Source organism: Hyperoodon ampullatus, assembly GCF_949752795.1.
Source record: "Hyperoodon ampullatus genome assembly, chromosome: 2".
NCBI classification, from domain to species: Eukaryota; Metazoa; Chordata; class Mammalia; order Artiodactyla; family Ziphiidae; genus Hyperoodon; species Hyperoodon ampullatus.
Window position 1 is genome coordinate 129,496,190 of NC_136915.1, and position 17,700 is coordinate 129,513,889.

A 17,700-nucleotide genomic window follows, 5' to 3' on the forward strand; every position below is an offset into this window, starting at 1 on the left:
GGATAGGGGTTAACTCTTTACATGTTTGGTAGAATTCACCTGTAAAGCTGTCTAGTCCAGAACTTTTGTTTTGGGGAAGTTTTTATTTGTTCGTTTTGTTTTGTTTTGTTTTCCTGATTTAATTTCATTACTGGTAATTAGTCTGTTCATATGTTCTGTTTCTTCCTGATAAGTCTTGGGAGATTTTACATTTTGAGGATGTTTTGTATTTTTGTGGTGTTGAGTGTAACTTCTTTTTCACCATTTCTGACTTTATTGATTCGATCCCTCTTTTTTTCTTGATGAGTCTGCTAAAGGTTTATCAATTTTGTTTATCTTTTCAAAGAATCATTAATCTTTTCTATTGTTGTGGTCTCTATTTCATTTATTTCTGCTCTGATCTTTATGATTTATTTCCTTCTACTAATGTAGGGGCTTTTTTGTTTGTTTTTTTCTAGTTCTTTAGGTGTAAGGTTAGGTTGTTTGAGATTTTTCTTGTTTCATGAGGTAGGCTTGTATTACTATACACTTCCCTCTTTTTTTTTTTTTTTTTTTTTGAAGTACACGGGCCTCTCACTGTTGTGGCCTCTCTCCCATTGCAGAGCACAGGCTCTGGACATGCAGGCTCAGCGGCCATGGCTTACGGGCCTAGCCACTCCATGGCATGTGGGATCTTCCCGGACCGGGGCATGAACCCATGTCCCCTGTATCGGCAGGCAGACTCTCAACCACTACGCCACCAGGGAAGCCCCACACTTCCCTCTTATAACTGCTTTTGCTGTGTTCCATAGATTTTGGATCATTGTGGTTTTTATTTCATTTATCTCCAGGTATTTTTCTTATTTCTTCTTTGATTTCTTCAGTGATCCATTGGTTGTTAAATAGCATAGTTTTTAGCATCCATGTTTGTGTTTTTGCAGTTTTTCTCTTATAGCTGACTTCTACTCTCATAGTGTTATGGTCGCAAAAGATGCTTGATATGATTTCAATTTTCTTAAATTTACTGAGACTTGTTTGATGGCCTAGCATGTTATCTACCTTGGAATGTTCCATGTGCACTTGAAAAGAGTGTGTATTCTGCTGCTTTTGGATGGAATGTTCTATATAGATCTATTAAGTCCTTTTATTCTAATGTGTCATTTTAGGCCTTATTGATTTTCTGTCTGGATTATCTGTCCATTGATATGCGTGGGGTGTTAAAGTCCCCTAATTTTATTGTGTTCCTGTTAATTTCTCCTTTTGTGTCTGTTAATATTTGTTTTATGTATTTAGGTTCTCCTATGTTGGGTACATATATATTTCCAATTGTTACATATTCTTCTTGGATCACTCCCTTGATCATTATGTAACATCCTTCTTTGTCTCGTTACAGTCTTTGTTTTAAAGACTATTTTGTCTGAAATAAGTATTGCTACCCTAGCTTTCTTTTGATACACATTTGCATGGGGTAACTTTTTCCATCCCTTCACTTTCTGACTGTGTGTATCTGAAGTGAGTTTAGATCTGAAGTGAGTTTGCTTGTAGGTAGCATATATATGCACATGTATTCATTCAGCCACTCTATGTCTTTTGATTGCAGCATTTAGTCCACTTACATTTAAAGTAATTATTGATATGTATGTTTTTATTGCCATTATGTTCATTGTTTTGATGTTGGGGGTGCCATTCCCTTCTGGCCTGCAAAATTTTTGCTAAAAATTCAGCTGATAGCCTTGCAGGAGTTCCCCTTGTGGGAGTTCCCTTGTATGTAACTTGTTGCTTTTCCCTTGCTACTTTTAATTATTCTCTCTTTATCTTTAATTTTTGCCATTTTAATTACAATGTGCCTTAGTGTGGTCCTCTTTGGCTTGATCCTGTTTGGGAGTCTCTGTGCTTCTGCACATGGATGTCTGTTTCCTTTTACAGGTTAGGGAAGTTTTCAGCTATTATGACTTTAAATCTGTTCTCTGCTCCTTTCTCTCTCTCTTCTCCCCCTTGAGACCCCTATAATGAGAATGTCAGTATGCTAGATGTTGTCTCAGAGGTCTTTTAAACTGACCTCATTTCTATTTTTTTTTCTTTTTTCTGTTCAGCTTGAATATCTGTCTTCCAGCTTGCTGATCTGTTCCTCCCTATTATCTATCTACTGTTGATTCCTTCTAGTGTATTTTGCATTGCAGTTATTGTATTCTTCATCTCTGGTTCTTCTTCATATTTTCTAACTCTGTTAAAAAGTTTTGACTTCTCACTCTATTCATTTAATCTTTTCTCAAGTTCTTTGAAAGTCTTTACAATCACTACCTTGAACTTTTTATCTGGTAGATTGCCTATTTCCACTTCACTTAGTTCTTCTGGGGTTTTATCTTGTTCCTTCATTTGGAACATATTCCTCTGTCACCTCATTTTGCCTAATTTATTATTTTTGTGTATTTGGTAGGTTGGTTACATTTCCCAACCTCAGAGAAGTCACATTTTGTAGGAGACATCCTGTGCATCCCAGCAATGCACTCCTCTCTTATCACCAGCTCTATATGTTCTAGTGGTGCCTCCTATTTGGGCTGCATGGGTCCTTCTGTTGTAATGGGCTGACTACTGTGGGCTGTCTGGTGAGCATGGCTGGCACTGGTCTAGTTGGTTGCCAGGGCCTGCCTTGTGCACAGGCTGCCAGCCACTGGTTGGAAGGGTCAGGTCACAAGGCTGCTGGCTCTGGGGCCCCAGTTTTGTACCAGGGCTAGTGTTGGCCGACTGGTAGGTGGAACCAGGTTCTAGAGTTGACAGTTGCATGGCTGGGGGTCCTGGATCTAGTGCTGATCTGCTTGAGGGTGGGGCTAGTTCCTGATACAGCTGGCTGTGGGGTTCAGGGTGTCCCAAAGCTGGTGTTGGCCCATTGGTAAGAAGGTCTGGATTCCAATATGGCTGGGGTTCCAAGATGTCTTGGAACTGGTCTTGGCCTGCTTTTGAGCACGGCCAGGACCCAAGGAGTCTCAAGGCTGATGCCCTCCCACTGGTAGGTAAAATCAGGTCCTTGGGATAGTGCTAGCCCACTAATGGGTGAAGCTGGGTCCTGGGGTCTTGGACTATAGGACGCTGGGGTCCTGGAGTTTTTTGGCCCACTGGTTGGTGGGGCTGGGCCCCAGGGGTCCTGGGTCTGGTGCCTACCAACTGTGGGTGATGGTGGTCCTAGGACTAGTGCCTGCCCACTGGTGGACAGAGCCAGGTCCCAAGGTCTCTGACTGCAGGGCCCTGTGGGTCCTGGGGCTAGTGCTAGTGCATTGGTGTGAGGGGTCTTGTCCTGGGACCTCTGGTCAACGTTGCTGGGTCTCAGGGCAGTTGTGGACTTAGGAGGTCTTAAGGAAGCAAGCCTGCTTGTTTGGTGGGGCTGTGTCACTACCTAGCTAGTTGCTTGGACTGAGTTGTTCCAGTTCTGGTGCAGACAGGCTGGTGGAAGGGGTTGGGGCTGGTACTAATTAGCTAGAGGGAAGATTCTAAAATGGGGCTTACCAGCACCAGTGTCCTTGTGATAGAACAAGTTCCCCACAATGGCTGCCACCATTGTCTGTGTCCCCAGGGTGAGGTCTAGTTGCCTCCTTCCTCTCCGGGAGGCTCTCTAAGATCAGCAGGTGGGTCTGCCCCAGGCTCCTGTCAAATTACTGCTTCTGCCCTGGGTCTAGAGCATGTGAGATTTTGTGTGCACTCTTTAAGAGTGATTCCCTATTTCCCACAGTCCTCTGGCTCTCCCAAAAGTAAGCCCCACTGGCCTTCACAGCCAAAGGCTCTAGGGGCTTGTCTTCCCGGTGCAGAACCCCTGCACTGGGGAGCCCAATGTGGGACTCAGACCACTAGCTCCTTTGGAAGAACCTCTGCAACTGTAATTATCATGCCATTTGTGAGTAGCCCACCCAGGGGTGTGGGTCTTGACTATACTGGGTCTCACCCTCCTACCCATCTGTTGTTGTTCCTTCTTTATATCTTTAGTTGTAGAAGATGTTTACTACTAGCCTTCTCGTTTTTTCTCATCAATAGTTTCTCTGTAAATAGTTGTAACTTGGGTGTGTCCATGGGAGGACGTGAGCCTCAGGGTCCTCCTACTCCTACCATCTTGGCCACTCCTCTAGAATTTCTTGATTTGAATTCTGTCAATAGAGTCTTCTACTCTATATATTTTATTAGAAGAATCTTATGAAACCATATACTTTTTAGAGGCTGATTGATTTTAATCCTTTAAAAATATCTGGTGTTTATAAATTCTGGCTTATTGTGCAAAAATAGAAAATAATTTTGTGGAGCGGTGTTAATCCTTTTACTAGCTCATCCATATTTCTTCTTTATGTTTCCGAACCTGCCTTATTGTTAGTGTTATGCAATAATCATAGTTTCAATATTTAAAATGAAAATTGTTGATGGAAGTTTGTGCTGATTTTAAAACATCAAAAAGAAAAATTATTTTAATACATCTCATTTTAATAAATTTACTTCCTCTAAGCTCCAAACTTTTTCTTTGCAAAAGAGTATCTCTATTGATTAGATCCATGGGATATATTGTGTATTAGAATTCTAGACGTCACTTGTTTGCAGGTTAACTTGTTTCCAACACACACATAAACCAGTATATAAACACAGAGAGAAGAAAAGAAAACTGATAAATACATGTACTTACACAAACTGGAATTTTTTTGCTTTGAATGTTGTAACGATTATTTAAACAGTTGCTGACATCAGTCCTGATATCCCACACTACACCCCCAGTTGAAGCAATGATTTCTGCAAAATAGAGACAAAAGGAAATTTTATCTTGTTTTGCTTAGAAATTTCATAATAACTGACTATTTCTATGATCCAAGGGTATAGCTTTGAAATTAGCTTTATACTTCATTATGGTTTAAATATCATTAAGGAATAGTGATTTTTAAAAAAAGTAGTACCATGAGAGGGTAATATCAGAAGACTATGTGGCTTATTCTTTTTGTGTGTGTGTGTGTTAGTTTCTGCTTGATAACAAAGTGAATTGGCTATACATATACATATATCCCCATATCTCCTCCCTCTTGCATCTCCCTCCCACCCTCCCTATCCCACCCCTTTAGGTGGATACAAAGCACCAAGCTGATCTCCCTGTGCTATGCAGCTGCTTCCCACTAGCTACCTATTTTACATTTGGTAGTATATGTATGTTCATTCCACTCTCTCACTTTGTCCCAGCTTCCCCTTCCCCCTCCCTGTGTCCTCAAGTCCATTCTCTGCGTCTGCATCTTTATTCCTTTCCTGCCCTTAGGTTCTTCAGACCTTTTTTTTTTTAAGATTCCATATAGATATGTTAGCATACAGTATTTGTCTTTCTCTTTCTGACTTACTTCACTCTGTATGACAGACTCGAGGTCCATCCACCGCATTACAAATAACTCAATTTCATTTCTTTTTATGGCTGAGTAATATTCCATTGTATATATGTGCCACATCTTCTTTATTCATTCATCTGTTGATGGACACTTAGGTTGCTTCTGTGTGCTGGCTATTGTAAATAGAGCTGCAACGAACATTGTGCTACATGGATCTTTTTGAATTATGGTTTTCTCAGGGTTGGTGGGAATGTAAATTGATATAGCCACTATGGAGAACAGTATGGAGGTTCCTTAAAAAACTAAAAATAGAACTACCATACGACCCAGCAATCTCACTATGTGGCTTATTCTTTAGGAGTGACATTTGATTTTCAAACCAAATGCATTTAGGACATTTTGTCACATGGCATGAATTACTGGGTATTTGTGTGCATTTTTACAACTAGCTTTTGAAAATATATAGATAGAACATATATCAATCGAGTTTTTATCTATTTGGAATAAGTGTTACATTTGCTCTGTGCACACATCACTCTTAATTTACCATAGGATTGAGTTTTTAGCAACTGAAATTCAAATCTGCTATTGTATTTCATATTGTACATTTAAATTTATTGTTTGTATTATTGGTGCAGGCACAATGGCAAGAGTATCTGAAGGAGAAAGAAATATATCTATTTCAATTTGATACAAAGAGGCAAAATAAATGTGGCAGCATCTCTGCCACAACTTTCAGCATGAGTGTTGATTGCACACCATGTCATAGAATCAGAGTTGGAAACAGTTTAGTGATCCACCCCTGCGTTTCCAGATGCCTACTTTAAGGTCCAGAGAAATGAGATAACTTAAGATACGCAGTCACAGAAACTAGACTATGATTGGAATTCAAATCCCATGACTTACAGTTGAGCATGTTTTTCCATGATATGCATGCATTCTTGTTAAGTAGCATGTGCTGTCTTTGATTTGAAGCAACATAAGCTACAGAAGCTCCCTGTCTTTAAAAAAATGAACTATAGTGGATTTACAATGTTTTATTAGTTTCAGGTGTACATCAAGGTGATTCCATTTTATATATATACTTTTTCAGATCCTTTTCCATTATAGGTTATCACAAAGTATTGAGTATAGTTTTCTGTGCTATACAGTAGGTCCTTTCTGGTTATTTTTTTTATATATAGTAGTCCCTGTCTATTAAAGTTAGCTCAGTGTCTTACTTTCCTTCCAACTCATTCAGCCAGACTAACTGGTGGAAACTTTGCAGAATATATACTGAATTTTAGAGGGAATGTTGCTTTCCACTGTCATTTATTATTGCCTTGGCTCTTGTGATTGTTGTAGATTGCTTACACTATTCTTGAATAAACTCATTGTGAGTTTTCTCTCATCTGAATACTATTCTAGCACCTAATCACACATATAAATAAAATAGAATCTTGTTGAAGTGCAGCTCATTTTACACAATGATGGAACTACCAGTTATACAGAAGGATATACTATATCAGTGAAATGAACATGCTGATATCCTATAGTTACCAGATAACATAGATCTTAAACCAATTCTCCACACCAATATCACATAGGTCTTTCTCTCTCTTTTTAAAAAATTCAGCATTATTCTTCATATTGAAATAATCACTTAAGGTGTCATACTTACTGATACTAGGCAACTAGACTTTTCTACCCTATGTGAGTGATAAGGGCCATTGATGTTTGATCCTGTTACTTTCAATACCAATTTTTTAATGAGTTAATTTTTTTGAGTCCTGGGAAAATATTATGCTTCCTTAAGAAATCCTCTCCATTCTGACTGTTGTTCCTGTGCTTCCTCTGTCACTGTTGTTTTTCAGCATTGCCATTCTTGGTGTGTCCTCATATCATTCCTCCCTGCCCCCAGCTCCTGAATTGTGGGAGTTCTCACTGATCTGTTGCATTTTCATCTTTCAGATTGTAAACCTGGTTTGCAGAATATGTTACCTTTGGAAATCTTTTCCTATAACTATGATACCAAATCTTAGGGATTTGGGTAGTGTTCTTTGCTGCCTAGGAATAAGTGTAAGTGTATTCCAGAGCAGATTCATCATCTATACACTAAAGATCTCAGTTTGATCACCTGGAAGACTTTAAATAGTGTTCAGTTAGAAGTGTTTAACGTGATCTGGAAGCCTGGATCAATACCAGCTACTAGTTTCCCCACTGCCTTTTGCACTAGACTAAGTGCTACTGAACGTGTCCTTTCATAATATCAACTAACTGATAATAACTCACATTTTTGGAGCACTTCTATGTGGCTGGCCTTATTTTAAGTGCATTGCACATTTATCTCAATTGTTCCTCACAACAGACTTTTAACATCAGCATTTTATTATCTTTGTTTTACAGATGAGGACACTGAGGCCCAGAGAATGTGAGCCTTCTGCCCCATTCATACAGCTAGCACATGAGGGAGTCAGAGTTTGAACCCAAGTGGCTGGCTTGTACATCCTAGCTGCTTCACCCCACACTGTGCTCCTTTGTTTGGAAATATTATTTGCTTGCATTAATTACCTAGTGTAAGCTTCAAAGTTGGTATAAATTATGCTTCTGTTTTTATTTCTCCCAAATAGAATCTATTTTATCTTATCTAATCTATTTTACCATATTGTACACTTCTAAATCCTGATTTTTGATTGCTAAAAGGCAAGTGGCACTTCATTTTTCTATGTGGAAATGATGTTTTTAAAAAAGGTGGGGGGGGGAAGCCCCAATACTTAATTCTTTCACTAACTCTTACTATTGAGAAGATAGACCTACCTCAGGAATCCCTAACTGTAGTAATAGTTCACTTTTATTTGGCCTTGTTGGAGAAAAAAAATCTTCTGCGTATGCGATTTTTCTACATGATTAATCTTACCTTGCAAATGCCTATTCTAAAAAAAAGTATAATATTTTGAAATATTTCTCTAATGACCACTTCCCTGTCTTCTTAGAGAATAACAAGTTTAACAAAATCTTTCCTTTATGACTCAGAATCATCACGATAAATGTCTGTTATTTTACTATTTAATAACTTACCTCTGTCTACTTTTTAGTTTTTCTTTCCTTGATGTCATATCATCCCCTGTCATTTTTTTTCTATTTTGAGTGGATTTCCTTCTAAAATACTTCTCCCATAACACTAATCATATTTGCTACATCACGTATGCTGTGTTGATAATGAAACAATCACATTTGCTAATATATACACATAAAATAAAAGTAAAAATGCATGACAGAAATAAAAATATAAGATTTAGTGAAATTTTTTAGTATTATTTCTTCACTCAGAGGCATTGTTCCATCACTGTGAAATTATAGGGTATATTTGGGAGGTGCTGAGATTACCCGCTGTGGGATCCCTGGATAAAGAAGATATTACTGAGTTCTGAAAATATGTTATAAATACAGAAGTGAATATAGAAATATATATTTCTACATATGGAAATATAGAACTGAACACACAAGTCTCTTTTATAGTATGCTTTTTATCCTATTAACTTTCTGAAGTAGTTGTGATTCAAAAGCAAATTACGCCATGCAGAATTCCTTTTACTTTTAAAGGATTTTGATAATTCTGTTGTTTAAGGGTTTGAGGTGGAGTAATGTGATCAGTACATCAGGCTTAACAAAGCTACACTATGCTGTTCACATAGTAACAGTTGTTTAGAGATGCATTTTTACTTCTCGGTTTGTTCATGGCTTGAACATCCAAAAGAAAAATAAACTGGAATCTTAATGGTAAGTTTATTGTTGAACTTTATCCAGTTGTGTGGGTGACATGGATAACACAAGTGCAAGACGATTCATTAGTAATTATTTTGCTAAGAAGCATAATGTTGTGGGGCTATCTGGTGTGCCATTATTGGGAGGGTGATCTTGATAGACTACCCATTAGATTCTTTCAACACTTGGTTCCAAGACTGCCAGTGGTCCTCCAGCTTCTTATTAGATTAAGGCTATGCTGAGATTCAGGGGCAGCTGGATCATGGGGAAATGTAGCTCCAAGCTTATTACTCGCAATAAACAATTCAACCTTGAGAAAACTATCCCAAGCCCACCCTAAAATCTCTTAGTGGCGTTTATGCCATTTGTATCACTATTATCTTTTCCCATATAAAACACTTAGAACAGTCCCACCTCAAAAGCTTTAAAAGTATTTTGAAAAGATATTATGAACATCTAAATTATCTTGGCAGATCTTAAGCTGCTCATCATCACGACACAAGATAACTAGTATTTTTTGTGCAGTATATGTTTTTCATATTCCATATGTCATTTATTCATAAATTTACTTATTCACTCATTCAGTAAATACTGATTCAATAGCTACTTTTGCTACTGCTATGCTACATGTCAAGTTTATAGCCTTAAATGAGACAGAAAATTCACCCCAATTCCCTGATTTTCATCTAACCATTCATCCTGTCTTGGTCATGTTCTCTGGAGGTCCTGTGATAGAGCATGTATCTTGTCTAATCTCAATCTCTCTAGGTTACTGTTTGACCAATGACCTTGAAATCATTTTATAAGGTTTGTTAGAAGTTGGGTCTTCTTATATATTAAGTTAAATAGTTTGATTTGACCTCTACATAGAACTATGTGTGGGCCATGCAGAAACTAAATTTTGATCTTATTGATACCGCCACAAATGTACATCTATTGAATTCAAGGCATTTAAAAAACCTATCAAAACCAATTTTCCTTATTAATAAAATTATGGAGCATGAGAATCTCTTGGAGGGTTGCAAAATGAGAATATATATCATTAAAGCAAACAAAAACGGAGTATTGTACCTCAAAAAAAAGAGGTCGAGATTACTTGCTAATTCACTATTATTCTCTCCAGCAAGCATTTATGCAGGCCTAATTATGGTAGTGGTATGTGAAGAAAACCTGCAGACATTCATCTTGCCCTCTAGAAATGTATGATTTATCATATAATTAGTATCTATTGAATACAGAAAAGTAAGAACTTGCTTATGTTCATTTGCTTCTGATTTTCTTTTCTGCAGCTTCCCTATATTTACTTACACTATGTTTTTCTAATCCTCATCAACACATTAGCACCTGTTTTTTGATGTTTCTTTGTTTTATTTTAGTCACACTCTTCCCTGTGCTTAGAGTTTAGAAACTCTTTACTATTAATCTTTCTGGACATCTGTTCTCCTTTCTTGTATCTATACACTGAAAATTTCCTCATGTGCCATAATTCAATTTACCTTTCTGGAAAGTAGTGCTAATAATATTTTCCTAGGCCACAGACTTCTGGAATAAAATGAATAAAGATGGTTGTAACAAGCTAGGTGGGCCACCTCACTTTGAAATCCCCAAACAGATGTAATACACTGCTCTGCCCAGTGCTACCAGACAGGAACACCCAGGGATTCTGAACATGACCAAGGCTGTAAGCACCTGCTCATTATTATAGGCCAGCATTCTTCACAGATCCTCTTGCCATTTTAATTTTATAAATAATCCACAAAAAGAAGACATAACTGGCTGATGCTATTTAGGACTGCCAGCTCCCCCACTCAGCCTAGTTGAAGGCAAATTTATGGAAGTGGATTTCCTGAAAATACTTTAAAGAAAAGTAAAAATCATTCAGTGTGTAAATGAAGAAGCACAATAGCTGCCACCTGTTGAGTATCTACTATGCACAGGGTACTATTCCATCTTCTTCTTTACATATATTCTTATTTGATTTTCATACCAGCTCTGCAAGGTGGGTTTATTACCTTTATTAATGGATAGGAGAGTTACAGAGAATTTAAGTAACGAAAGCTAGTGAGTATCTCCAAAGGTTTTGTTCTTCCCACAATATCACACTACCTCCTGAGCTTTAATAAGAATCACAGAATATGTGGGTATATACTTATAAGCAGCTTAGACTTTGAGAAGATCTTGACTTTGAACTAAAAGGATGCATAAGTGATGGAAAAATATCCTCCTTTGCAGAAAAAGAACATTCTATGCAGGGAGAGACTTGATTGGGAGTGTGAACAAGATGACTGGGACGCTTAATAACAGTCTCTGGACACATGACAAAGAGGATGATTAGCAGTTGTTCTTTATTATTGACAAGATCAGTGGAGTGGAGGCCGGAGGTAGAAGAAGTTACCAATTAAAATATTTGCAAGATGATAGATAATAATTTAAAAGGACACTGTAGTACCCCATCACAGGTAAAATTTAACAGTTATCTTATTATCAGCCAATATAGGCATGGGAGTGAGGAGAGTAATTTACTGCATAAATTACAGTATTATGTTCCAACTATTTCCCAGACTACTGGGAAAATATAATGTTTTCATTGTCATATAAACCTCTACATAGTCCATATGTAGAGTAGTAGTAAGTAGTACTACTACTTACTAGTACTTTTACTACTACTAGAGTAGTAAAAGCTAGAACACTCTGGCCAACCACAGACTGCAGGCTCACTTAGTGCAGCATAAATTTTTCTAGATGCCTTAACATTGCCTGTTAACATTGCCTCTAGTAATGATCCATATCATTAGAAAAATTGCTGATAGTATTGGATATTCATATTACAGGGCAGGGGGTGATGCAAGCAAGAACACTTTTTAAAATTTAAAGTGCTATATAAATGCCAAATAGAATTGTTTGTTGAAGATTATTAACATATAACAAAATATGTCCCATCTATAAAATGAAGGAACCAGATTCTGTGATTTCAGAAAAACCTTCAGTTTCAATGTTCCATAGCTTTATGTTCTCATGGGCTGTTCGCCATGCACTGTTGGTCATTGCACAGTCACTATCAGGAAGCTGAGCCATCTTAGTACCTTATGTGAAAGAGCTGAAAGAAGAAGTACAAAAATAGGTTTTTCAGGATGCTGAGAATTCCAATGCAAGAATGTGTTCAAATGGAACAAGATAAAATTCTACATGGCTATAAGTCAACAGTTTTAAAGAGAGCTTTTATATGTGTTTTTTTGTTTGTTTATTTTCATGAAACAGTGGAGGCACTCCATTTGGGAACACTAATGGCTGCCCATGGCTACTTCTTTCCAATCTCGGATCATGTCCTCACACTCAAGGATGATGGCACCTTTTACCGGTTCCAAGTAAGTTTAATAAAAATATTCTTTAACGGTAAAAACAAGCCTGCATTTTCATTGCTTTTACAAAAATTTTGAAAATTATGACTTATTTTACTTTGACTTAAGCTAGTTAGAATCTAATGATTTGTGAAAGCTAAATTGTGTGATGATCTAAATTATATTTTATATAAAATGTTTGAGAAAAATTCAGAGTGACAATGGAATTCAGGAAGATGAGAGAGTTCATCTGTAAGTAACATTTATTTGCTAGGAAGAAAGTTGAGAGATTAACTAACTTTGTTACACTCTGGACCCTGCATGATCCAGAGCCATCTACAGTCCAAGCAAATAGTCATGGGAACGCTTGAAGCTCCAGGATAGAATTTAGCTAATAAATACATATCCTCTGCATGTCTGAGACCTACAAGTCTATGAAGACCGATATGCATGATGCTTTGCGTGCATATACTCATCTGAGACAGGAAGCCACCTTAGATAACTTAAAAACTGACAAGAGTCATTCTAGGTCATTTTCAAATGAGATACCTATAAAGAATAATCTTTCAGGAAATGATTGTGGACTCTAATTTCAGTTATTGAGCATTCAGTTGACACTTGAGTTTACAGTGGTTTACCTGAAGTGTATTCTACATTTCATTAGACATTATGGTTCATTAGTAACTGACTGGAAGATTCCAGCCCAAAACATTAAGGCACATAAAATGCCAGAGTTCAAACTCTAGCTCTAGGTATTTTCAGAGGATTCTCCCCATCGTCCAACTTTTAGACATTGGAGCATTCTTCTCACTAGCTCTGAATGATTAGATGTTCTATATCTAAATAAAGTGACTTAGATGCCTAAGGACTTGCTTGGACTTTGCAATTGAAAACAGAGGGAATATGTTTTAAAAAAATTGTTCTCAAAGATCATTGTCCTCCTAGAAAACTCTCACTGCCACTTCCTTAGGGCACATCTATCGAAGGCAAATAATCATAGGACTTTCTGCACTGAATAGCTAGTAAATAAAGCAATCTCCTGAAACTGTGATACTGACCTAAGTATTCAAGCAATTTAAATTAGTTGAATCACTTAATTTTAAAAGGCTTTAAAATAATGAAGCTTTATCCTTTATAGAGTTAAATTTAAAGTAATGGTAGCTTAAAACAGCTTATTATTAAGTTAGAGTAACTTGTGGTCCTAAAGTTAGCATTTTAATAAATAGAAATTATTAGTGATTAGCAAACAAATTATGTGTGTGTTACTAACACTTTTTGATTCTTTAAAAGGAGTTACTTTGCTATTGCAGTATTACATTTTCCGTAAAATTTTATTTTCTTATACAAGTTTTTCATATGCAGACTCTAAGTAAATGTTAGGCCTAAAAAATTCTTACAAATTCTAAATGAAATGTATTTTTTTAACAAAAATACCAACTTTTATCCATCTTCGCTATCAATATTACAAGTAAAATCATCTGTGTATAAAATAATATATTTATAAGGGAAGCACTGAATATAGTCTATCTGTTGACAATTATCTAATTCAAAAATTTCCCTCAAAACAAACTAGCTGAGACATGGCCTAAAATTAGTGGTGATGTCTTGAATTAGTATAATTTACAACCTTTAACTCTGCTTTTGTCATTCCCAGACTGAAGTTAGTAGGCAGACAAGGTTTTATTGTCATGCTCATGGATCAAAGATGAGCAAAGCTGGGAATGGATCACCCTGCATTCTGCAGAAAAGGAGAGACTGTTTTTAAAGAACTTTACAACAAAGCAAGGGAATGAGTGCAAATGATAAACTAATTACAACACTACTAGGTATAGGCAGAAGATTATCAAGTTCAATATCCCTAAATGGATGATAGATGATAGATAATCTTTTAAATTACATGAATTAATGTTAAATATTAAATGTTAAATATTTTAATGACACATCCACATTCAAAATAGGATAGAAACATGACATATTTATAAATCTAATAACCATACAATCTAAAACCCAAGGTTTTAAAAACAAACAAAAGAAACCCCAGAAAATTCAGGGATAATTTAATTCCTGCTACAGTGTCTACCAAGGCATTAATTAGTTTATATTTGAACAGCTCTAATAACAGAAAATACATTATTGTTCAAGGTGTTTACTTCCATTTTTGTGTTGGTTCCAAGCAGCATTAAGTTCTTTATTACATTGAATTGAAATTCAACTCCATGGAAGGATTTTAAAAATCATGGGTTAAAATAGGAAACTTGCAATATTGTGTTTACAATTGCTCCACTGAATGATTGAGATTCTAACCATCATTAGGAATATGAAGAAGCTTTGGGGCATGAGTTTGAGGCAAACAGAACTCTTACTTTAATTTCACTGGTATGCCGCAGTAAATGTGTCTCAATTTTTCAATCATATGATTTTTGTATTTACTGTAAACTTGCAATTGTCTAATTTATCCTCCTTAGCTAACTGAAATTGAGTTCTGACATGATTATCCAGGTCACTTTCATGACTTTCATCACATTAGTATAGGTGCCAAAGATTACCGAATGATGGCTAGACAGTTTTGGATCTGTTTTATCACGGCTAAAGAAGCAAACTCTGAAAAGCAGAGAAACTCATACATTAGAATGTCCTAAAGCCTAGTTTGACTGTGGAAGTAAATTTTTAAATTCCAACTATAAGGGTTTGTGTTTTAAATTTTCTTTTACTATAAATCAAAATATTTTTCCTAGAAAAAAAATCTTGCAATATTAGTGAAGAGTGTTGGTTTTGTACATTTTCCACATAATATCACAGGATAAAATAGCTTCATTCATTTATTTTTACAGTCAGGAAATTTTCACTAAAGTAAATGATAGAAAAATAAAGAAAAATTATAAGAATGCTATTGAAAACATTCCTTGTGGTTTTGATAAAAAATGTATGTGTCTGACCAGTCTGTCTAGAGTATATATTTTTAGAGTTAGATAAATAGATATGCATACACATGTGTGCACGTACACACACACACACACACACACACACACCCCTCCCAAAATAAAGAAGCAACCCAAAGGGAATAATGCATTCTATGAGAAATTTCAAAAGCAAGCAGCCCACATGAAAGGAATTTTTAACCACTTTGTTTCTCTATGGTTCTCCTAGAGTAGTGACCCAGTTTTACTCTCAGACTAGGTTAAGTGGATTCATTTGCCAAGGAGGGGGTGCTGTATAAAGCCTTGATATCCCCCTTTATCTAGTGCTTCAACTTTTTTACCCTCTAAATGTATTCTGTCACTTTGTTCATATATATACAAAATTAATATTAGTAGCCTTCTTTATGATACTGGAGCAATTCCCAAGAAAGCATAGAGGGTAAATCAAATCCCCTGGGAGTCCTAAACAGTTTGGAAGGGCTCTCTCCCAGAGATTCAAACAGTTCTCCCAATTACCATTTTCCCCTCCTTGAGAATCCCTCTCTAGAAGGCAGAATTATCAAACAGGTAATCAGAGATTACCCTAAATATGCTTGTTACACACAGATTGTTAATATAATTAACTAATAAATATAATTAAGCCCACAAGGCTGATGTCTGTAGTCACTGTTCCATTGAATCCCAGAACCATCATCATCCAAGGAAACAGTTTGAAAGAGTAGACTGGTGGTGATGGAGTATCCTCGGGGTCTAGAGCCAAGCATATCCAGCCATCAGGGCTAGAAAAGCCCTATCAGAAAATATAACATGCTGATGATAATAATTGGGTTTTCTTGATCAGACATTTTCTTTGTAGTTTCATCAATCAGTTTCCAGAATTTCACAGAATCATGTATCTGTCTATTGTTAAGCAATCAACTAAGATATTAGTTTAAAAAAAATCATCTCTGACTTGTGCAGTTTAAAAATTTAGAGTAATAAGTGTCTCTATCAAGAAATATTTTTTAAAGTGAGGGGGAAAAGTTGTTTTAATCTAGCTAGATAATGTTGAGAGCTGCATTTTATAATTAATAGAACCAAGCAAATGATTGCCAAATCTTAAGGAAAGATTTTGACGGTTGAGCTTTTGGATCTACTGAGGGCAATGATGAAATACATAAATCATAAAAAACAATTTGCTAAATTTAAACATATCTCATCATGAGTCTTCCTGAATATAATACTTTGCTTTCAGTCTTTGTGTATTAACACTTTTTATTTGAATAATACAATCAGTCCTTTTACCTTTTTGTCAGATGACATACAATTGTAGCAAATGTACAGTGTTTTAAATATCTGCTGGTGCTGCACCTATTTGGAAGCTGAACAATTGCTTAGCAAAATAAATGTAAAAGAAAAACCTTACAATACCTCTCTGAGTACTTTTTCTGGATAATAAAACATACATTGTTAGCAAATTATTCTAGGTAATTGCTGAAGATAAACACAGCTCATAAACAAGGAACCCCACTAATTCTTTATGTGTCTAACCTAAGTTCCACTTCTTTTCATTCCACAGACACCCTATTTTTGGCCATCAAATTGTTGGGAGCCAGAAAACACAGACTATGGTCAGTGCAATATCTCCTCATTTTATTATTGACAACTAGTGTGTATGGATGAACCCATGCTTGCATTTTATTATTTGTCACTGAGAAAAGAAAACCACAGTTTTCAGTATGGGACTAATATTTCTAACATTGAATTTATGAATGGCCTTCTTTGGAAAGTCACCAAACCTGGTGGCAGCTTATTCCATGTTATAGTGCCCCCTGTGACTACTAAAAAATTACTTTCTTCTGAATAGATGAAAGAGCTATAAACAAGCTTAAAATGGTTATTATTATTATTTTTCTGTACCACCTTAGTCTACTAGAAAGACTAACAAAGGGTCTCAGAGAGCCAGAGTTTTAGTTCACCTCTCCTATTTAGCTATGATTTGTGGTAAATCCCTTGCCTTTCCCAGACTCCATTTTTCTCACTATTATTTGAGGCATCCTATGATTCTATAAGCAGAAGGTTTTGTTAAACATGAAAGGCCAAATGCAAGCAAAAGAAAAGATACAATAGGAAATTTAGTCATAGTGAATCAACTTCAGTCAACTTAGAATGAACTCAGTTCAACAACCATGATTTTAGTTAAGCTCTTCAAGGAAATAGGCCCCTTATAAGTGCTCATCTTCTTACATCTTCCTGATGGCTACAGTTTTCAAAAATAATATTGTATGTATGGTTTTTAAATGTCATTTCTACAAGTATTCATTGAGGATTTGTTCCAATGCAAAGTGTTATAGTAGGTGCTCGGATAACAAGGAGACTCTGACTTTATCTACACTGTTGAGTAACTCATAGGCTAGACGAGAAAAG

General features: G+C 36.2%; 1 protein-coding gene across 2 annotated transcripts in view; it reads left to right on the forward strand.

Moving 5' to 3' along the window:
- The window catches only part of RGS7 (regulator of G protein signaling 7), a gene marked incomplete at both ends in the record, with an annotated part of 646,678 nt that overhangs the window by 480,781 nt on the left and 148,197 nt on the right, over positions 1–17,700 (forward strand). Inside the window, 2 exons of one of the 2 annotated variants that reach the window (XM_079698482.1) lie at positions 12,297–12,403; positions 16,853–16,904. In XM_079698482.1, the coding sequence (XP_079554608.1) occupies positions 12,297–12,403; positions 16,853–16,904 (159 nt within the window). Of the gene's footprint in view, positions 1–12,296; positions 12,404–16,852; positions 16,905–17,700 lie in introns of those variants that run through there. The other variant, XM_079698483.1, reaches the window with a different exon arrangement.